Raw genomic sequence first — 21,760 nt, 5'->3', positions numbered from 1 at the left:
ATTCTCCAAATAATTGTAAAATTCTGGAGACAATTCCGAATTACGAGTCAAATTTTTAGCCTAGCGAAATTTTGGAATCAAAATCGATTATGAAAATCCAAAGTTTTGGATTCAAAATCCAAAATGAAAAGTGCCTGACATTGCCTACAATTGGAAACGATGACACGTTCGTGTCAAGGTTGTCCCAAACAACCTCCTATTATTGCAACTAGTAAAAGGGCAAGTGCATTCCACGTGTGCGACTTAGATATTTTACAACATAAAACTGCAAAAAACATATTTACTTTACAACACAAAACTTCATCAGATACTTTCATAGTGTTTATGGGCCGGGCAAGGCCGGCCAGCACCCATGTAAACATAAAACAAATATGGGGAGCCCAATAGCCTTGTGAAAATTGAGGAGTTAGATACATTCACAAGGTGTTGTTGCAACTACTCCAAAAACTCCACATTGAGCTAGAAAAAAGTTGTCAGAGTGCAATGCAATTTCTTATTTCCATCAAGGAAGTATTGGTTCTCCAAAGACTCCAAATGCTGTGACTTTTACTCCATTGTGTCATCCAACAATCTGTCACCTTGAAAGGCCATAATCCATATTAGATAACACTAATAAACATCGCATACAAAACATGACTGACACCATAAGCTCATTAATTAACTAAATAATGATTAATTCATATATGTGATTCCAAGATAAACATACAAGCATCAAAGCATCAATAGTTTTTGTCTTGAATCATATTGTGGTTATGATCTTGGGACAATAGAACTAATCACAAACACTATCACTACCACAGAAGACTGGCATGCCAGTAGTTTATATGAATGGCAGTGATTTAAATGAATACTGTCCAATTTTTTTAAGAAGATAGCTTATTTTCTAAATATTAAAAATAAATGAAAAATAATTGTTTTATCCTGAAAAAATCCAAGCAAATATCAAGATTTTTTGATATCATAGATATCTATTGAGATCTCTCCAGCGGACTTCTTTTTGTTCACTAATAGTAATTTCAATGACAAAAAAATCCAAAACTAAGAAATGCTTACATTTACAAACTCGACAAGAGGTGGAATATTGATAGTCTCCAATCAGTCTCAAGAAATAAGCCCATACCATACACTTCAATTGGCTTTTCTTCACCAATTTCTTTGAACTTTATTGAGTGCAACGCCCATTTTATTTTCTCTTCGTGGATCCAAAGAAAGCACTGTCTTTACTGGTAGTGAAAGCCTCTTCATCAATTAAGATCCCATTATGGCCATCTTATTCTTCTTCTCTTCTTGTTATGAATAGGTGCAGAGATGTCTAGAGGACATGTCAATACTCATAACAACATATGAAGGGACACACAACCATCCATTGCCCGTGGGCGCGACCGCCATGGCTTCCTCAACAGCCACGCCGGGCACTTTTATGTTGGTGTCTGGAGAGGAAGACCTCCAATCCTTAGTACCATTGATAACAATACCCATATCCCAGTTTTATCTTATCCTAGTCATTATAGCATCTCCACATTCATCTACCGCCAACAATATCTTGAGTTCTACCAATACATCCAGGGGGGTCATTATAGATCTTATAGATCTGAGCCACAACGGGCCCCATCAACCATCCATACCTAGTTCTCCCATAATCTTGCAGAATGATTCAAAACACAAAGTTAAGGAACAGTGCCAATTTGATACTACCAAAAGCCGCATCAACGTCTCTTTTCTTTAAAGAAATATGAGAAACTGCATCAGTATATATTCCATATGTTTCATGGGAGCCATATTCTGGAATTTGGCTAGAGTTCAACTACAAATTTGCATGTAGCTAATGGCACATTTTATAATCAAGCCTGATGTTAGCATTGCATGGATGTCAAAGTACAGAAACAAGAAACGACCATGTAAGAAAAAGCAACCTTTGAAGTCGTCCTTAAAGTGGCTTTACTAATTTACCCCATGGAAAAAATTCTAGTGACTCCGTTATAAAAATTCATGCGGAGTAGACAGAAAGGCAATAAGCTATTCGAAGAATTGCTTCTTCAAGATCATTGGACCTCAATCGTCCAAGTAGATGTAATTCAACTTTTTTTCTCAAACTGATTGGTCAAGGGAACTTTGAGAACAACCCTCTGTATGAGAGGGTGAAACTATGTGTTACACCAGTTTTCTTACCAGGGAGTCAGATGATTTCATGAAAGCAGAAACCACCTTACAAGTTACAACTGCAATGACAACAGCATCAAGCAGAGCACGTAACAAGCAATAGCATTTATCAATCATGTAATTTAAGTGTTCTTTCTTGAAAATAACTTCACCTGTGACCCTCATCTGTGACCTTCAGCCCACACGCACAGTTTCCTTCCAAAGCCTCCTTCTTTAGGGTTAGCAACAAAGGCATGGCAGTCCAAAACCAGTTTATTTTTTAATATTCCTACTGGAATGGAAGTTTTCACGCAAATTCTCCTTAGCTGACTCCTCTGTGACTCTGTCTTAAGCAATGTACATCTTAAATCAACCCCCCATGTATGGAAAAAGAAAAAGAAATGCTAAATTATGATAAGCACCGAAAATTTCTTACCACTGGAATGCCTAGAAAAGCAAGATTACAAAAAAACAAACAATACATGAAAACTAAATGCTGCTGAGGCAGAGAAAAGGAAAAAAAAAGAAGACGAAAACCGATGCCTACTTTAGTGTGTTGAATAGTGATGCAAATGCTAGGATGATAGTGACTTTTGATTTAAATGTGGGCATAAGGTATAATGCTTTGCATGTAAGAGAGAATTAGAAACCTAGAAGCATGGTATTAAAAATATGAAGGGAAAGGAAAAGATAAAATAAGGAAGTCTACTCACGTCTAAAGTGTCAACCCACACCCTTACTATTCCCTTACCATCACAATCTCAAACTCCCAACACCCTCCTAAACTAATCAACTTTTCTGCAACATGGCTTAGTCAAAGCTCTAATCAAGTGATGTTGAATTCTGATGTTCTTTGATCTATTCTGAAATACTCAATTCTTCTATTACGATTGTGCATAAAATTGGGTTTAAGCCCATTTTACGTCAGAAGAAAACTTTCCTACACCAATCAAACAAAGACGTACTTGACGGCCGGAAATTTTGGTTGTTGAAAAGTCAGAAGACTAATGAATAATGGAGTGATGATGAAGATTCGGTTTTAGCCGAGACCTGGCCATGAGTCATTTGTTTTGAGGGAAAAAACTGAATGGTTCTATGGATGAACACAATTCAAGTAGATTCCACTCAAATTACAACAAAAATCACCAAGTGCGGCAGAAAAGAGAACCAACAAAGTAACATGAAATGATAAAAAGGAAAATAAAAGAAAAGGACTGAGAACTTCCTCTGTGCACTGATGCTTAAGAAAAACTTTAGTGTATAACTAAAATTCAAAAGAAAACAAATTTAACTCGGATTTGTGAGTCCCTTTTTTCTATGGCCATGATCATCTCCTGTAACTCCTCCTAGGTAGGGTACCCAATCCTTCAAGTAATAATGAATAAGTCTTCCGCCAGAGCTATAGGAGAATTACAATTTTAAGCTAAAAGAATATAAGATTTCAGAAAGAAATTACGATTTTAATACATGTTTTTAATTGTTTTAGTGTTAACAGTCATATGGCATCATCTTAGATTGAGCATGTCTTGGTGAATAGCTTTTTCATGCTAAAGCAGCAGATTTCATCAAATTCGATAGACCAACATAAAAGGCTAATCAAAAAAATAAATCATACATTTCAATAAATAGCAGCCGTTGTGTGTGATCCAAGAAGATGAACCGCACAGAGACCATGTGCAGCAAGCAGATGAACTTTTAAAGCCACTATGGAAGCATTGGAAATTCGCAAAAAAGATTCATAATAACAAGAAAAAATGCAAAAAATAAAAATAAATTGAATAAGGTACAAAAAGACTCTACTAATAGAATTCAAATCCAAGAATATGCTAAAATAGTAAAATTGAAACATAACTACCTCTCTTTCAACTTGTTCGTGAACGTTAGGGCACGGTCCTAGGAAAATACGAAAGAGGAATTCATGAACTTTTCCAAGAGAATTCACATTGTAATAAGCAATGCTAAATAATCCACACTGTATTTGATGTTATAACATAATGGCACAAAAATTATCCTGTAGATGATAAGCCAAGCTGTTTTTTCTCATAGATGGATCGTTATAATGGTTGAAATTTCCAAGGAAAATAAAAAACCAGAGAAGGAAACCCTATACTAAAAGGAAAACAAAAAACCAGAGAAGGAAACCCTATATTGAACAAATGCTAGAAAAAAGAAGCAAAAGAATTATTTTTGCAACTATAAGATATAAACAGGTTTTAATTGCATCTGTTAAGGCTCTGTTCACTTGTTTTCCAGGGAAAGGAAAAGAAAAGATTTCCCGGGATTCTGATGTGGCATTAGGAAAAGAAATCCAGGAAAACTGTGTAGGAAAAGGTTTCCCGCGCCTGTTCACGTGCGCAGGATCTATGCAGGAAAATGTTTCCCGAGAAACTGCTTGCCCACCTTTTATCACTAGTTTTCCCGGGAAAGCAAATCCGACCAAAATAATGGGATTTGGTTTCCCACACTAGTGAGAAAAGAGACATTTCCACGTCATTTTTGGCAATTCCATGTCATTATTTGACATATGCCACCCAGGCTTGTTAATTTCTCAGGAAAGCAAGTGAACACCAGAATTATGTCTTGTCAAGCAAAAAGGAGTCTGTTTCCAGGGATTTGCTTTTCCGGGAACGCAAGTGAACAGAGCCTAAGGGAAAAGCTAAGGTTTCCGTGTTCGCTGGTTGCGCCAAACCATAGAGAAAAAACGTAAATTCGGAGAGAAATGAAACATGAAAAAGGAAAGAAAAGAAATACCTAGGGTTCTTCTCATCGAAGAGACTTGGGGCTAGGGTTTTCAAGCACTGAATCCGCTAAAGAGGAGAAAATGAACTCCGCTCAGATAAAATAGTATGGATGTTGGGAAATGATATCAGCACAACCCTATTTTGATATTTGCACAAACCTAGCTGTCTTTTGTTCTTTAATCGGACTGTGAGAGCTTTTTGGGAAGGGAAATGATAAATGCACCCCTTTTTCATCACTTGGGACACCCAGCAGCAGGATTCAACGGATTTGATTGCCACGTACACTGCAGTTGGGTGTCCCATGTGATGAAAATGGGCGCATTTATCATTTATTCTATTCTATTAAAATCTAGAGTTATTTTGGTCATGAAAAAGAATGGGCGATGATAAATTCGCACCCCCAGTAGGATAACGTGAACTGTCAATTGACCTTCAATAGCGTTAAAGTCTGCCTCCATACAATCCTTTAAAGTGGTGCGAATTATCCCACCCAGAGTGCTAATTTATCGTTGTCAAAAAATATTCCGTAGGAAAATACAGAAATCTAAAACCTTTCAGTCCCGCGAACACTAGTTACAAACTTACAACTTACACTACAAGTCTACACAGCTCTTTTTTCTAAAATGTGGGCCTTATCCTGCGCCACCCCCTCTTATCCTACGCACCGAGGCCTTGCTAGACCTTACAGGAATTCGATCTCAGTTCGATCGAGAGCTCAAATCTCAGTCCCACTTCATCAACCCTTCGTTCCTGAGGTACCTCAGCTTATTCCTCAAAACCCTAATTCCACATTCTTTTTTGAAACCCTAAACCCTAATCTATATAAAATTAAAGCCCAAAGCGAATTTCAAGCTTCAAAACCCTAATTTATGTTGCAAAACACAATTTAAAACCCTAATCCCATTTTCGTGTTTGAAACCCTAAACCCTAAACTATATAAAAGTAAATCCCCCCATCGAATTTCAAGCTTCAAAACCCTAATTTATGTTGCAAAACACACTTTATTTCAGTATATCTTCAAAACCCTAATTCCATTTTTCTTAAGCACCATAATGCTAGTCTTTGAAACAATACTGTAAATCCTAAATTGCTATTCCTTCTTTACAATGTGAAACTATAAAACCATTATATTTTCTGTTCTAACTTTAATAAAAGTGGGAATCCAGGTGGCAAAAGCAGTTGATTCATTGTATTCAGAATTCAGAGTTATTGATAACTTGGTAGCCCACAATACAACCCGTGTTCTTAAAGCTTATCAGAATGCTAGAGTTGGATCTCATGTAAGTCAGAATTTTTGCTGAGTCGTATTTTCAAGATGAAATTTTGCTGATCAATATGTTTTGAAATTTCTCTACAGTTCATATTCTCTTTAAGAATGTGTTTCTCCTGCATTTGACAGAACATACTAATTGAAGTTTGAAATAGTAGGGATCGGATTTAAGCTCATTAAAGCAGATTTCACTAGGCCATCCAAAAAAAAAAAAAAAACAGATTTCACTAGCCCAAGTTTAATTTAGCTATTAGAAGTTTCAATGTGGTAGGTATCTTTGAATAAGATACTTACCAAGTAGGGTGCGATCAACCAGCACAAATGCACTGGATCCCATCAGAACTCCGAAGTTAAGCATGCTTGGGCGAGAGTAGTACGAGGGTGGGTGACCTCCTGGGAAGTCCTCGTGTTGCACCCCTATATTTTTCCTTTGTACCATTAAAAAAAAGATACTTAACCAAGTTGCATGGACCCAGTTATGTATGCTGGTGTTAAAAATAACCATGATCTTCTGATTTTGGGTCTTGTGGAATGGAGGATATATGGATTGAGGCTCAAACAATATGTGAGGATATGTTGGCAAGTTGGCTCAACCTCAATCAAGACTTTAGTTGAGTTAAGGAGATATTTTGCATCTATAAGATTCGTCCAAATACTTGAAAAACCTGCCTGACTGCTACAGATACTCAAAATGCTCAACTGAGTACTTGAAATCGCAATCGGATACAGAATACCTTGATTGAGTACCTGAAAACACCAAAACTGAGTTTATTATTCGATGGAGTCTCAAGTCAACTTGGATGGGAGCCCTCCTTTAGTCTGAGTCAAGATTCAAGTTTTTTAACCTGGGGTTAACACATATCTATCTTTCCTTGCCATGCATAAAACTAAGTCCCTGGTTGCCCAGCTGCTGAACTATACTGTCATAGCTGTGATCTATTGTTCTTGATCAGAAGTCTTAAAGAATAAGTTGCTTTTAAAAAAATAAAAATATTGCTATTGGTAGTCCCCTTAATTTTATTTGATCAGCATTTCGGTGGATCCACTGGCTATGGTCATGATGAACCTGGGGGGCGTGAGGCACTGGACAAAGCTTTTGCAGAAATTGTTGGGGCTGAATCGGCTATAGTTCGGGCACAGGTTTTTAACAGCTATAATATTATGTATTTCATTAGTAGTCTAGAGAATGTAAGTTCTACCGATGACACCTATTTTATTTTTCTGCTGCAGTTTTTCTCTGGCACTCATGCCATCTCTTGTGCTTTATTTGCTTTCCTAAGGCCCGGGGATGAGGTGAGCTATAACTTTTTATGTGTTATTGGTAAATGGAATATCAATCAACTGTAGGTATATCATGTTTGCTACCTTATTGTATTCTAGAATATTGTCTGGACTGATTTGGTTATCAGCTTTTAGCAGTTGCTGGTCCTCCTTATGACACCTTAGAGGAAGTTATCGGAATTAGAGACACACCTGGGCTTGGTTCTCTTAAAGACTTTGGAGTAACATACCGAGAAGTTCCAGTTAATTATTTGCCACACTCGATTTTATTTAGATGTTTTAAAATTTGGAATGATATATTACCCCATTTTTCTACTTGGGACACCCCCACTAGTGTAAAAGAGTAATGGACCCCACATGAAAGATACACTAGAGGGGGCTGTCCCAAGTAAAAAAAGGGGCGAATATATCACTACCTACATCTTGTCTGCCATGTTTCTGATAAGGTGCTTATTCAGCTGGCTGAAGATGGTGGGGTTAACTGGGATGAACTTGCTGCCACACTGAGACCCCAAACAAAATGTGCCCTAATACAGAGGTCATGCGGTTATTCGTGGCGCCGAAGTTTAAGTATAAAGGAAATTGGTAAGGCAATAGAGATGATTAAGGTATGTCTAACATACATTCTAAACAAAGCTGGGTCAGTCTGTTATCATTTATCACTTGTGAAAGTATGGAACTAGCTGCCCCTTGTTGAATTAAGTTAACCATTTGTGAATTAAGAAAAAGGTTTAATAGCTATGACAATTTTATATTTTAGTTACCCATTACATAGATTATTTAACTGACATTCTTGACATGGACTTGATGAGGGCTCAAGTTAAATCTACTTAACCTGATTCATCCAAGTTTTATGAGATGTGGGGGTATTTTGAGTACTCAGTCGTGCTTTGTTTGATTAGTAAAATGATCTAATCACCCTCTTAACTTGATCCTACCATTCAAAAAAATAATAATCTTGATCCTATTCATTCTCAAGTTAGGTTAATTTAATTGACATTGTCATGCATTGATTATAACTGACAACTTGCTGATGTATGCAGATGCAAAATCCAGATTGCATGGTCATGGTAGATAATTGTTATGGTGAATTTGTGGAAAGCATGGAGCCTCCTATGGTGGTATGTGGCAGGAATAATAGGTTAATAGTTGAATGGGTCATTTAGGAAATGGGTTTAAATGGTCTATTTACAAAAGTTGATTTTTTTTGAATGGTTATGTACAAAAGTAGATGTATAATGTATTTCACATTTAGCGTTTATTTCTTTTTTTCCTGTTCTGTTAACAAAAACAGAAAAATCAGTTTAAAAGGTTGCATTTAGAAGATGCATTATGTTTGGGTAACAAAACAGTTTTTTTCAAGAATCTATTGCTGTTTTATAATTTATACAGCCATGATGAAAATACTATGCCCACCCTCGTCTGGTGGAAGGTATGACTGGATCTTGTTAATGTTTGGCAGGGCGCAGATTTAATTGCGGGGAGTTTGATAAAAAATCCAGGTGGAACACTCGCACCTTGTGGTGGATATGTTGCGGGGAGGAAGCAATGGGTGGAAGCTGCAGCGGCCCGTCTTTCGGCACCAGGTCTTGGGGTTGACTGTGGATCAACCCCTGGTGATATAATGCGAGCAATTTTTCAAGGGTTGTTTCTTTCACCTCAAATGGTCGGGGAAGCAGTCAAGGTGATAGTGTTCCACATGTTGAGGGCGCCACGAGTCTTTCTGTGTCTATCTTTGATCGTGGCATTGAACGCGTTTTTATTTTCTGTGTTCAGGGAAGCTTTCTCATTGCTGAGGTGATGGCATCCAAGGGATATAAGGTGCAACCACTTCCTCGAATTCCTCGTCATGATACAGTACAGGTCCGCGCTCTAATTCTTTGTAAATAGGTAACTAATACTAAAAGAATATGGCATACACGTGCATTGGCGACAGCTATTAGGAAATAAAACCTATAATTTTCTATCTTTCTTTGTTTTTTGATATTATTTATCTACTGTTTATGATATAGTTCTAATGCATTTCAATTTATCTAGTTATATATCATTTCTTTTCTTTTTTTGAACGGTATATATCCATTTCTTATATTCCTATAAACCAAAATAAGACAATATCCTTAATATCTTATTTTAGATGTACGCTGTAAGGACATCTTTGTTTATCATTTTTTCGAGGATCTATCTCAATCCTAAAAGCAGATTTTTTTCAGCAAAAATTCATAGATGGACTCAAGGCTCGGCTGAGATGGCTTGATTTAGCCAGGAGCTAATTAACGACTCAAACTCTATCTTTTTATAGAAGATGGATAGAGTCAATGAAGGGCTTGGTTGAGTCGCACATGGAAATCAAAAGACCAACTTTTTAGTTTGGTTTGTGTTCTTGAATCTTGATTGGTTTATTCAAAGAAGAAGCTAATGGATTGCTATGTTGCCTCAGGCAGTGCAGCTTGGAAGCCGAGAGCTCCTCTTAGCTTTTTGTGAGGCTGTCCAAAGAAGCGGCCCAGTTGGTTCTTTTATCAGACCAATTGCAGGTTCAACTCCTGGATATGCGTCAGAGGTTTGGCCATTCTAGTTTTATCCATTTATGCGCCTTTTTTATTTTTATTTTTTTGAATGATATCTATCTGGTTTGATCTAAAGATGAATACCCTGCTTTAGTCGCACGTGCACTGTACCTGCATTTTTTACTAGTCCCTATAAAAGCATGAACAAAAACTAGACTAAAAACATGTGGATGATACCAGAGACCACTAGCACGGATTATCCTCATGCGGTCATAGTGACAGAGTTTTGTGTCCCTTTCCGGCACTTGCGTGAATAAGTTTTGCTATAAAACATGTCTGCAAACTGCTCTGCACCTCCCTTGTATTGTTGCAGCTCCCATCCATCACACCAAAGGAGGGGCGTGGAGGTCCTGAAGTTGTTGTCCCATAGAGGAAGGATCTCTTAAAGAATGCCTCACCCCGCTTTTCACCTTTAAAGCAATTGTTTTTCTTGGAACCACAATTAAAGGATAATCACAATGAAAACCTAATATTGTAAAGCTTTTAAAATCGACTCATATAAACCATGAAATTATTTGGTATGGACCAGGTGGTCTTTGCTCACGGAACCTTCATTGACGGGAGTACAAGTGAGCTCTCATGTGATGGCCCGCTGAGGGAGCCATTTTCAGTGTTCTGTCAGGTGTGTAATGGCTTCTTGTTGCTTTTCTTCCGCTAAGTATCATAAGTAGCAGTGGAATCAAAGGTATCATAAGTAACAGAATGCAGAGAACAAGCAATTTTTAAGACCCATACTTTCTAGGAATTGTGAAATTCTGAAGTGTGTCAGGGGTTCTTACAAGTTTAGTTTAGCCTCAGAAAACATTTTTTGTTTGAATTTATTGATGCAGGGTGGCACCCACTGGACTCAATGGGGGCTGGTTTTAGGGGAGGTTTTGAAATCCATATAAATTTAGGGGATGCCAAGAAAAATTTAGGATTGTGCTCCCCATATGGTGTTCTTTGCAGACCTCAAGGTTGTTGCTCCAGAAAAAGGAAGATTATGTTGCTGCCTTATCTCTTCTCAGCAGAGTTTTGATGCGTAAGAGTGTCTCATCATTGGTGGTTGTTATTGTTTCTTTCTACTGTGGCTCGTGTTATGATCTTGACAGGGTGTGGCACAGCTCTTTTCATACGTTTTTTTTTCTCTGTCAAGCATCTTTTAGGAACCTCATTATGAACTAATTTTCTTTTTTTGTCCCATTAGGATGTGATTACATCAGAGCGATATGCCGATTAAATTCTTCAATCTGCTAGAACTGAGGCTGGAGGCGGAGTTGATGAATGAGATGATTATCTTGCAGCCATCCACTGCTTCTAACATTGAAGTTCTCTAAAGAAACTTTTCATATAGGTTTGATTTAGCTAAACTATGAATGTACTCCGATTCCTATTATTCCTTTACTTTACTAATTTGTGAATTGGCTTGCATCCATTCATTGTCGATTTTGTTGGTGCTTAGAGGTGACACATTACTGATTGTGATGAGGCTCTGTTTAATTCGTGAATTCATAAGTGTTTATGGAATGTATATCCTAGCCCTCTGATCTGTAGAAGATTCAGCTCGGTTTGGTTGTCGGGTTTTTTTTGTTCCTGGGAGTTTTGTGGGAGAGTAAGTTAAATTTTGGTCCCATCCCATGTTTGGTTGCCTTTTAGCACTAGGTTTATTTTAATCCCACTCTTGTAATGATTACTTGTGGGGTGAATTTTTTAATCCCACTTTTGTAATGATTGCCTTTTCATCCCATCCTAAGATAACCCCAGGAACAAAAATAAACTCAGGAACCAAAAATAAGCTTGAGAAGAATTTTTTTCTACCCAACAGTTCAAGCAACCAAAACAAAGGTTTTTTTTTTCCCACCATATCTCCCAGGGTATTTTTTTCTCCCACATAACCAAACATGGGATTTTTATTTTACCAGGATACTTCCAGGACTTTTTTTTTTCCCACCTATCTCCCAGGGTATTTTTTTCTCCCACATAACTCCCGGGAACAAAAAAAACCTGGCACAATGATTTTTGGAAATCTCCATTTTCAGATCAATTCAGATCGGAGGGTTAGGATCATCCTATGGAAATGATTTTTGGGGTACAACCTATTTACGTTGTGCCCCAACAGATGAACGGTTGGGATCATAAAAAAAAGTGGGCCGTACCTACTTTTTTAGACTTCACGTGTTTTCCCGGCCACCCATCATATAAATTCTCTGTATACATAATAATATTTGGGAAAATTACATTGACACACCCCTCTAGTTTCTGACACATCCACTTCCACCCCTATAGTTTAAAACGTGACAAATACACCCCTGTAGTTTCAATTTGTTTAAGGTAGGCCCCCTCAGCTGAAGGTTCGTCCATAGATTGAAGGGTTAGGATGATCCGATGGAGTTGATTTTTTGGGCACACTCTACCTATGTCAGGACCTATCAAATGAACGCTTTGGATCATCCAAATAATGTGGGCCCATACCCGAATCCGAAGCGTTTGGTAGTGTTTGGATTCGGACAATTCAATTCCACTTAGCGTTTTTATAATCTTCAAATTTTGATAAAATTTAGAATAGTGCTTTTGGACCATACCTGGAAACACAAGCTGTTCGACTCTGGGACTCACGTGGCACTCAATCCAACCAATCATCAACTAGGTGAGGGGTCGAGCAAACCAGGGCAGATTTCACTTGATCATCCAATTGGGTTATAAGATTGTTACACCCATTTTGGAGTTTAGTCCGTCAACCGTCATAAAAGATCGAGTTTTGCCGAGTTTCATTTCATCTGGACTGGCTATTAGCATTTTATCATTACTTTCCATCACTCTACTTTTACTTTTTTTTTGTAGCTGTAGCTTTTCTCCCGATTAAGGAAATAATAAATTCATCTCCCCAAGCGCGTCTTTCTCTTTAATTCCACTATCCCTTGCATTCGTTGTTGTGTCATTTTGTCGTCTGACTTGAGCTTGAGTCTGACGGTCTGTTGACCCTGAGAGTCGTTTGTGTTCTGTGCGTATCGACGAGTCGTGAGTCGTTCACGTTTGTGTTGTTCACATTCTGCGTGCATCGACACCCCTACTTTTAGCATTGCGTCTACACCTAAGAAGTCTTTTCTATGTCCATTTACAATCCACACATTTAAATAAGGCTGATTTACTGATATTGGCACTAGCATATTTTGATACTAGCACTAACCCACCTTGTATTTTCTTTTTAAATTGGCTTCTAAAAACTTATTGGGAACCCGAGAGTGGAACCGAAGAAATCACCCCCACCCCACATGGCATAGGAGAGGTATTTTTGCCGATTTAAGGAATCAAAAAGCCAAAAATCAAGGGAAAGACTGCTAAGCTGGGGATTGGCTATTTTGTTCGGTTCCACTCTTGGTTCCGTTCTCGGTTTCCATATCATTATTCTTATTTGGGAATCTAATAAACCTTGGTTGGGTAATAAAAGACAAGCTAGGTTAATTGGGCTTGAGCCTCTATCTCAATTGGTTAGAGGTCGGAGGCTCGATCTCAGCTTAACTACGAAAAAGGAAACAAAAATAAAGGAAGACAAGGTAAGTTCGTGCGATTATCAAAATATGATGGTGCGAATATCAGCATCATTCTCCTACAAGGAGACTTGACGCGGAAACATGTCCCCTCCGAAATGACACTTCAAACACTAAAATGCCGCCTTTTTTTTTTTTTTTTTTTTTCCGCCCCATTTCTTGGAAACATTTTGTAGACTTTCAGATACCCACGTTGGATAATTCGCACCCCTGTAACATATATTGATGTGGAGACTGTAACGTATATTGATGGGCGAATTATCCTACAGGAAGTGCAAATTTATCATTCGCCCATAGAAATCGCAGTCTAACAGCTAGGGGTGGCAATGGTTCGGTTTCGGTTCGGTTCGACCCCCAAACCAAACCGAACCGAAATTTGAATTGGTTCGGGTTTACAAACCGAAACCGAATTTTCGGTTCGGTTCCGCTAATTTTGCCCCCCTTACTCATAATCATCGGTTTGATCCTCAAACCGAACCGAACCGAAATTTAAAAACCGAAACCGAATTTTCGGTTCGGTTTTGGCTCGGTTCCGGTTCGGTTCGGCCAATTTTGCCACCCCTACTAAAAGCCGCTTTATTTCCTTTTTCTCTCTTGTGTTTACATTGAAACCCATATATGAGATATAATAATAAGACAAGATATAAGTTATAACAACGAAACTTCTTCCTGTAGAAATTTGCGTAGATTTTGACGAAATCTTGACTTTGACTGTGAGATTTTGTGCTTTTATCTCTTCCGACAAAGATACCTTCCTTGCATTTTCTACTCACTTGCTAAACTCACTGTCACTTATTTCTTATTTAATTTCCTTCTCAGTATATAAAAAAAAAAAAATCCGAAATTCAGATCCGAATAAACTCTATATAAGTTTGAAAATTCTTGACTTGACTTTGATTTTTTCTTCTTTTCATACATTTTCGGAGAAACTTCGATTTTCGTAATTTCTGAGAACTTTCATTTGGAGTTTCAATTTTCAACGCGGCAATATCGAAAAAGTGAAATTTGGAATTTTTTTTTTTTTCCTGCAGTTTCTTGGTGTTTTCTTCTTTGAAAAAGTCTATTTAGGGTTTTGGGAATTTTGGTTTTTATAAATTGTGAGTGATTTGAGCTTTTATTTTCATTCTGATTCACTCATCTTTCTCTGATTTTCTCAAATTCCATTGATTTCAGAGGTTGAAGTGAGAGTATGTTTTGCTAACTTTTTACTCTGAATTTTCAATTGCATTGATGCTTGAAAAGAAATTTTGATTGCTTGATTTGGATTTCTGGGTAGGTCTATGTTTAGAAACTGTAAATCTTAAGTTGTTTTCTGAAGAAGAATTGAACTGCGCTCATGTTCATTATTTGTGGCTGTGTTAGGATCCCTTTCGAAAATCACATATTTCTCTACGTATTATTACCATACTCTTCTAGAATTCTTGTAAATAGACACTTTTCTTTCTGTATAATCTATGCTTTAGATAATACAGACACATGTGGGTACCTCAAATCCTTTAGTGTTTGGTCATGCCTGAGATTACTGTATTGTGTCCTTGATGTTTCTGTCCCTGGGTTCTCATGTCCAAATAACATAGACTTAGAACTATCCATCCTCAATTATTATATCATTGCAAGATCAATATTTATTCTGTTATGTTTTAGTATAATGCAAAACCTTTTTCTTCTTCTTTTCTTTTATGATAAATATATGAATTGTTCTCTACTTAGTGTTTTCCTTAAAATGGTGCAAGAGCTACTGTCACAAGGAGTAAATGAAAATGCTCTTCTTAGAAGCAATACAGATCAACATCACTAGGTTTGGAGATTAGTTATCTTTGACCTTCTGAAATAAAGCCCCTCCTATGCCATATAGTTTTTTGGGCTTCATCAGGTTTTCAAAGATAAGTCATCATTTCTGCAAGCTCGTGAGTGTTTTTCCCATTTGTCTGTTGGTTGGTTTGATTAAGTTCCCCATTACGCTTTTGGTTCCATTCTGCCTTATCTAATGCGGACCAGTTTTTTTGAGAAATTCCCAGCCATTCATTGGTTTTCTAAACCCATAAGGGACTCTGATGTCCTAGAGGTTAGGATTTAGGACAAAAGGGTCACGATGTTGACGCCACTTGTTTGAACTTCATTTCGATGCCACCCTCCAGCAGAAAATATATAAAAGACCACAAATAGAGAATTTCCATTTCACTCATCCATGTGAAGCTGTGTAAGTTGTTTTCATAAGGTTTTTCTTGGCTAAATGTTTGCTCCCTTGGCATCATGTCCACTGTAAGTTGACGTGGAATTATGTGCAGGTTTAGGTTGTGATCAAAAGTTTTTATCAGTGGAGGAAAGTTAGAAAGTTCACTAGTGATTATGGGAGGCAGACATTCTACGCCGTATAGTCACCAGCATCCCTCATTTGATTATGGGCATTCATCATCATTGGGTGCTTCACCCCACCGTTCTTACTTTGGGAACTATGTAGAACCCAACATACCCAGATTTGAAAGTAGGTATTCAAGGATTGCTGACAATTACATCTCGCTTGAGCAGGTATAATAGAACTCATGAAAATCTTTTTGACACAACTGTAACTTCTTATGTGGACATTGCTTGTCTGTGCATTTCTTAAATCTTGAAGTTCAGAGCATTTCTTAAATCTTGAAGTTCAGAAATTTATGGTACTTCCTAAGTCATGTATACTTGCCAGAACAGACAAAATAGAGCATTTTCTAGATGATGATTCAATCAATTCAGTTCAAACATAATTGTTGTTAACTCGGTTACTTGTACTCTTCATGATTCTAGGATCTCCACTTTGTCCTCTTTGGGAGGACTTGTGTTGGTTATGTTTGTTATTATATGATAAAAACAAAATATTGAACAGAATGAAATTGCCATGAAAATTTACAGAATTTTTGGGGCACTGAAAATTGTAAAGAGAAGCTAAATGTAAGTTTGTATTGTGCTGCCCAAATTACAATCATATTTTTCCACTTACTGTAAATCTGTAGCAGCTCAAAACGATCCAACCCTGGAATTACAAACGACTCCATATTTTCGTTCTAAATTCTCTCAGAAATGTGAGTGTTGGGGGTTCCAAGCGAAAGCAAAAGATCCCACATTGGGGAAGTGAATGGACGTCGAAGGGCTTATAAGGAATTGGGAACCCTCCCCTTAATGGCTAGCTATTAAGGATGAGTTCTACTCAGGTCCCAACAAGTGGCATCAGAGCTGAGGCATGGTAACCCTGGTGTACCCTCGAGGATGGAGAAAATCCCTGTTGGGGGGGGGGGGGGAGGGGAGAGATCTCATAGTTCCCACGTTGCTTCCACGTGGAGGGGAGATTGTTGGGGGTTACACGTGAAAGCAAAAGATTCCACATCTGAAAAGTGAATTGATGTGGAAGGACGACTTGGCTCCCCTTAACGGCTATATTTTAAGGGTGAGTTCTACCTGGTCCGGTTACACGTGAAAGCAAAAGATTCCAAATCTGAAAAGTGAATTGATGTGGAAGGACTTATAAGGACTTGAGCACCCTCCCCTTAACAGCTAGCCATTAAATGTGGGTTCTACCTGGGTCCCAACAGTGAGAAACAATAGGGACATACCAAATATCTAGTTAATAATTTTTCCATGGCAGGAGTAACATAGTCCTGAGCCCCAATGCTTTTATTTCCCAGAAACTCCCTTCCTTCTTCCAAGAGTTGTATGACACCATGTGGGTTCTGAAATCATTCATTGATCTATGTGTGGGAGTTGGTCAGTTGGACATTTCTGCGTAAATTAACCTAGATTTAATCACCTTCACCTACATTTTAGGAATCTAGGCTGCCAAATTCTTTTGTTTCCTCTCCTTTGTGTTCATGAGACTCTAGTTGATCAGGATAAAGAAACAATCCATAAACCCAACATGGAAGAAATACTTAATGGATGGAGGAACACTTCAAAAGTAGTTGGGTAAAGCCTCAAAGCACCAGTCAAGATAGCCTTCCACTGATAATCTAGAAAAGATATCATACCCTTAAATCTTCATTTGGATTGTCATGTGCTGCTTTAGGTTGCCATGTAATTGATGGCCTGCTTACTGTTCAAATGATTGGCAATCCAGTTGCAAGACAAAACTTAAGCTTTATTTTAGGCATGCACATATAAACATTCCTTGTTATTGTAAGAAGAAGTTGAAGCAAAGTGCATTGTTATTATGCATTTGGAAGTGATAATGGGTATGGCGAGTTACTAAATATCTTTTTCGTATTGGCAGAAGATATCATACTAAGGTTATTCTGAGTACTGAGAGTAATATCACACCGGTTTGCTATTACTGGTATCAAATATGAAGAATTTAAACACTTTCTGGAATGCAGACACATACATGTTTTGCTGATAGTAAGAAAAAGTTTAAGCAAAGTACATAGTTCTTATGCATGTGGAAATGGAAATGGAATTGATGATGGCTATACTGATAAACTTTGCTAGTTACTAAATAAGTTAAGCATATCGGCAAAAGATGTCATCCTACTTTTTGGTTATCCTCATTGCTATTTTTGCAGATTATTGGTGAGATTGACCTCTTATGCAGAGATTCGAGTCATTTGACACGATCAAACACTTTATTTTGAAGGCTGAGCCAACCTCCTTTAACATATGAAACCTGCCTCTGTTTAGCATAGATTTCACTGCATATACATATAAGTATTCATCCATGCATATGACTATTTTTGTTTTCTTGCTTGTATCCTAGGTAACAGATGCTCTTGCTAGTGCTGGTCTTGAATCTTCTAATCTCATTGTCGGAATTGATTTTACAAAGAGCAATGAATGGAAAGGTGCAGTCACAAATCTTGGCTTGATGGTCTCTTATTTCTTAAAGTTAATTTGCAGGATCCCTCTTCATAATTCCTTTAAATAGAAGAAATAAATCCATGCATAATATTATTGCTTGGCTAGAGTGACAAAATATTTCGTGCAAATAAGTATTGCTTGGATTAAGTCACAATATATTTCATGCATAATTTTATTGCTTGGCTCATGTGACCAATATTTCATGAGCAAGCAAATTTTACTCGTCACAAAGCTTAACTAGGTGATATCTAATTCTCAGCTTCTTAAGGATGACCGTTACTAGGCAATCACTTTCAATGTGAATAAAGATGGATAATAATAATTATTATGTTCTTCTCTTTGCATGATGAAGTGCAGTTCTATATTACAGGTGGACATCGGCCAAGAATGTAATTGTTGTAGTTTTCCAGACAGTAAATAAACAAACAAATAAGCCTGTAAAATGGCCTTTATTTGACTTGAACATGATTATAGTCTATTGGTGGTCATATACTAGATAGTTATTTTGTGCCGCTTTGCTCATCTGGGTCGTCAAAGGCATTTATCATCAATTTACCTTGTCATTAGGTTCAAGATCTTTCAACCATCGGTGTTTACATCACATTGGTGATATTCTAAACCCATACGAACAGGCAATGTCCATTATTGGAAGGACCCTTTCAGCTTTTGACGAGGATAACCTCATCCCTTGTTTCGGATTTGGGGATGGTTAGTAACACGTCTATATTATCATCTCATTTAACATGCCTAATTTTTTGAAAAATATTGTAAATCTCTAGATCTGACTATGGAATGTATCATCTTCAATTTCTTAATCTTGCAGCATCAACCCATGACAAAGAAGTTTTCAGTTTCTATCCAAATGAGAGGTTGTGCAATGGCTTTGAGGAAGCACTAATGCGGTATAGGGAACTAGTTCCACATATTAAGCTATCTGGTTGGTATAATGTGTCTAGTACTCTGATTTTGTTAGTCTTTTCCATGCGTCCTGGGCCATACTTGGTTGCTCGCTGTGGCAGGACCCACATCCTTTGCTCCGATAATTGAAACGGCCATTCGCATTGTTGAGGACAGTGGCGGTCTATATCATGTTCTTCTGATAATCGCAGATGGACAGGTCAGTCACACATATCTCCATTTTTTTTATCAAATATCATGAAAATAATGTCATTTTGCTATGAAAGGGAAAATTCTGACAAAACCCCAATATAGAAGAATTTTAGATTCCATTGCTATTTAATGAAAATACTGATAAATCTGTATATAGAAGAATTTTAGATTCCATTGCTATTTAATGAAAATACTGATAAATCTGTATATAGAAGAATTTTTATTCCATTGCTATTTAATGTCTTGTACTTATTTACTTGAGGTTCAGGTTCTCTTGCTACTAGAACTCCTCTATACCTTTTTCTTTTAAGATAACTGTCAAAGCTGATTCTATGTTATCGTGACAAAGGTGACACAAAATGTTGATGCGGAGAGTGTCCATTTCAGTCGACAAGAGCAGGATACTATTAATGCGATAGTCAAAGCTAGGTAATCATTCCATGCAGCATGATGAAGTATTTTGATGATCTTTGAAGTGTCTTTACCTCTTGGGATTTCTGATAAATAATTCCCTTTGTGTAGTGAATACCCCTTATCAATTGTTTTGGTTGGTGTTGGTGATGGACCCTGGGACATGATGCGGCAATTTGATGACAATATACCTGACCGGGCATTTGATAATTTCCAGGTTATAAATCATAGCATGGAAAACTTATGAAACTAAGTTTTGTTTAGATTACATTCATAATTCAAAACCATAATTATTTTTGTGAAACACAGTTTGTGAATTTTACGGAGATCATGGCTAGAAATATCCCCAATGTCAAGAAGGAGACGGAGTTTGCTCTAGCAGCATTGATGGAAATACCATCACAGTTCAAAGCAACATTACAGCTCCAACTGTTGGGGTATTAACGTGGGCTTTATCACGCATGGCTTAAGATTGATGTTATTTTTCATATGGTGAGAAATGGTTCCTTTCATTTACTTTTTGCAGCCGCCGGAGGGGGACTCAAGGAAGGGTTCCTCTCCCTCCGCCGACCAGTTCGAGATACTCACAATCAAGCAGCTTTGGACGCGGTTCTGACATTTATAGTGTTTCCTATGCTCCTTCGCATGGAGATCTTTCATACAATCAACCTCATCCTGAAAATGTTTTACACAATAATCAGGTATATTCTTTTTAACTAATCCCAGATTTTGAATCTTTTTGGTGTGTTTAGGTCTTGTTACTGCTTGGAACCAAATTACTTGAATACTAGAAGCACTCATAATCAATAGACCTTATTGAGAGCCAATGACACAAGATCTAGTTATGTTTTTGGTTTATTAAATCTTGATTGAATGTTCTGAGTTTGCTATTTTAGGATTACCCTGGGGAGGGAAGAACATTTTGCTAATGCGTTGATTTTTTGAGCCCACTTAACTTGTCAGGGCACATGTGCTTTTATTTTTCTTCATTTTTATTAGTTAATTATTAGTGAATATTATAACAAAATGTAATGCTAGATCATTAGTACACTAGAGATGGGAGTTTGAACTAAAAATATTAAACATGTTTTCAAATCTCTGAAAGTCAGCAAAGCAGTAAAAATTTGTTCCTTGGTGTACTCTCCATTGTACATCCTAATATATGAGCTACTAAGGTGATGATGACTCATTGCTAAACAGACATGCCCGGTGTGCCTCTGGAGCGCCAAGGACCTCACATTTGGATGTGGACATCAGGTAGAGAGGCATAGTTTAATTTATCTGTTCCAGTTCTTTGTCCAAGTGCACCATAACTAACATCTCCATTTTCAGACATGTTATGAATGTGGGAGAGAACTGCAGCTTTGCCCCATTTGTCGATGCCATATAAGCATGAGGATACGACTGTATTAATTCCATGAAGCCTAACAGGAGTCAAAGTTTCCGGTCTCTAATGGCATGCTCTGGTCAAGGGTATGCAGAGGATTATCTCATAAACAAGTACTCTTTCTGGTGTCCTCTGTGATTCTAATTATTACTGTAAATAGTTGCCTTTATAAAGGTGTCTATCTTAGGGCTCCAGCCTTTTTTATTATTTCTAATTGAGTGCAAATATTTGCACAAATGAAAGGGGAATTGTTATTTATCACCAATGTTATGGAGTGGCATTATGCATGTTTTTTTGGAATTTGAATTTGATTTTTTTTTTGAAATGCGACGTATATTTATTGATACCATGAAAGATACAAAGGGGACAAGAGGTCCCTAGTAACATTACATAGCATCTCTGAGGGCAAATTAGGGCATACCCTGACTTACCAAAGTAGTAGTGGGACTATCACCCCTGCACCCATATCTCTTCCAGTATTAAGACCCCACCCGGGCTTCCCACCAATC

General features: G+C 37.5%; 2 protein-coding genes, 1 long non-coding RNA gene and 1 other non-coding gene across 10 annotated transcripts; 3 read left to right on the top strand and 1 right to left on the bottom strand.

Annotated features, from left to right (window-relative positions):
- Window positions 1-180: 180 nt before the first annotated feature.
- On the bottom strand, window positions 181-5,064 carry LOC143856728 (uncharacterized). 4 transcript variants are annotated; one of them, XR_013238325.1, is made up of 4 exons: window positions 4,891-5,041; window positions 3,995-4,032; window positions 1,054-2,482; window positions 181-578 (listed from the first exon to the last, which is right to left on the bottom strand). It is a non-coding gene; the product is annotated as an uncharacterized LOC143856728 (long non-coding RNA). The 4 variants fall into 4 exon arrangements; XR_013238324.1 differs by having other exon boundaries at window positions 182-571; XR_013238323.1 differs by lacking the exon at window positions 181-578 and having other exon boundaries at window positions 931-2,219; window positions 2,313-2,482; window positions 4,891-5,060.
- A 315-nt stretch (window positions 5,065-5,379) lies between these two features.
- On the top strand, window positions 5,380-11,409 carry LOC143856196 (uncharacterized). 3 transcript variants are annotated; one of them, XM_077366322.1, is made up of 13 exons: window positions 5,382-5,635; window positions 6,047-6,160; window positions 7,180-7,290; window positions 7,381-7,443; window positions 7,560-7,673; window positions 7,890-8,039; window positions 8,475-8,552; window positions 8,894-9,115; window positions 9,208-9,294; window positions 9,869-9,988; window positions 10,525-10,617; window positions 10,826-11,087; window positions 11,182-11,409. In XM_077366322.1, the coding sequence occupies exons 1-12, from the start codon at window positions 5,504-5,506 to the stop codon at window positions 10,883-10,885; spliced, it is 1,344 nt and encodes a 447-aa protein (XP_077222437.1). In that variant the 5' UTR covers window positions 5,382-5,503; the 3' UTR covers window positions 10,886-11,087; window positions 11,182-11,409. The 3 variants fall into 3 exon arrangements, with proteins under 3 accessions (XP_077222436.1, XP_077222435.1, XP_077222437.1); XM_077366321.1 differs by having other exon boundaries at window positions 5,380-5,635; window positions 7,180-7,443; window positions 10,826-11,016; XM_077366320.1 differs by having other exon boundaries at window positions 5,380-5,635; window positions 7,180-7,443.
- Window positions 6,451-6,568, top strand: LOC143856840 (5S ribosomal RNA). Its single transcript, XR_013238384.1, has one exon. It is a non-coding gene; the product is annotated as a 5S ribosomal RNA (ribosomal RNA).
- A 3,115-nt stretch (window positions 11,410-14,524) lies between the features above and the next one.
- LOC143856229 (E3 ubiquitin-protein ligase RGLG2-like) lies at window positions 14,525-21,551 on the top strand. 2 transcript variants are annotated; one of them, XM_077366379.1, is made up of 12 exons: window positions 14,525-14,709; window positions 15,811-16,051; window positions 18,243-18,327; window positions 18,911-19,051; window positions 19,167-19,280; window positions 19,363-19,460; window positions 19,803-19,882; window positions 19,976-20,081; window positions 20,174-20,301; window positions 20,391-20,565; window positions 21,065-21,121; window positions 21,197-21,551. In XM_077366379.1, the coding sequence occupies exons 2-12, from the start codon at window positions 15,872-15,874 to the stop codon at window positions 21,275-21,277; spliced, it is 1,245 nt and encodes a 414-aa protein (XP_077222494.1). In that variant the 5' UTR covers window positions 14,525-14,709; window positions 15,811-15,871; the 3' UTR covers window positions 21,278-21,551. The 2 variants fall into 2 exon arrangements, with proteins under 2 accessions (XP_077222494.1, XP_077222495.1); XM_077366380.1 differs by lacking the exon at window positions 14,525-14,709 and adding an exon at window positions 14,725-15,722.
- Window positions 21,552-21,760: the final 209 nt, after the last annotated feature.

This window comes from Tasmannia lanceolata, unplaced genomic scaffold (assembly GCF_043159265.1).
Source record: "Tasmannia lanceolata isolate RefF3 unplaced genomic scaffold, GAP_Taslan_0.1 ptg000023l, whole genome shotgun sequence".
Lineage (NCBI taxonomy): Eukaryota > Viridiplantae > Streptophyta > Magnoliopsida > Canellales > Winteraceae > Tasmannia > Tasmannia lanceolata.
Note: the sequence above shows the minus strand (reverse complement) of the source record. Positions and strands in the feature narration are given on the sequence as shown.

What these genes read in the sequence shown, in the direction of transcription:
- LOC143856196 (XM_077366321.1), top strand. Translation starts at nt 5,504, where the DNA reads ATGTGGGCCTTATCCTGCGCCACCCCCTCTTATCCTACGCACCGAGGC. An exon ending in TAACATACCGAGAAGTTCCA is followed by an intron (nt 7,674 to 7,889) that starts GTTAATTATTTG and finishes GTGCTTATTCAG; the next exon opens with CTGGCTGAAGATGGTGGGGT. An exon ending in CTCCTGGATATGCGTCAGAG is followed by an intron (nt 9,989 to 10,524) that starts GTTTGGCCATTC and finishes GGTATGGACCAG; the next exon opens with GTGGTCTTTGCTCACGGAAC.
- LOC143856229 (XM_077366379.1), top strand. Translation starts at nt 15,872, where the DNA reads ATGGGAGGCAGACATTCTACGCCGTATAGTCACCAGCATCCCTCATTT. An exon ending in AAAGAGCAATGAATGGAAAG is followed by an intron (nt 18,328 to 18,910) that starts GTGCAGTCACAA and finishes CCTTGTCATTAG; the next exon opens with GTTCAAGATCTTTCAACCAT. An exon ending in TTACAGCTCCAACTGTTGGG is followed by an intron (nt 20,302 to 20,390) that starts GTATTAACGTGG and finishes TACTTTTTGCAG; the next exon opens with CCGCCGGAGGGGGACTCAAG.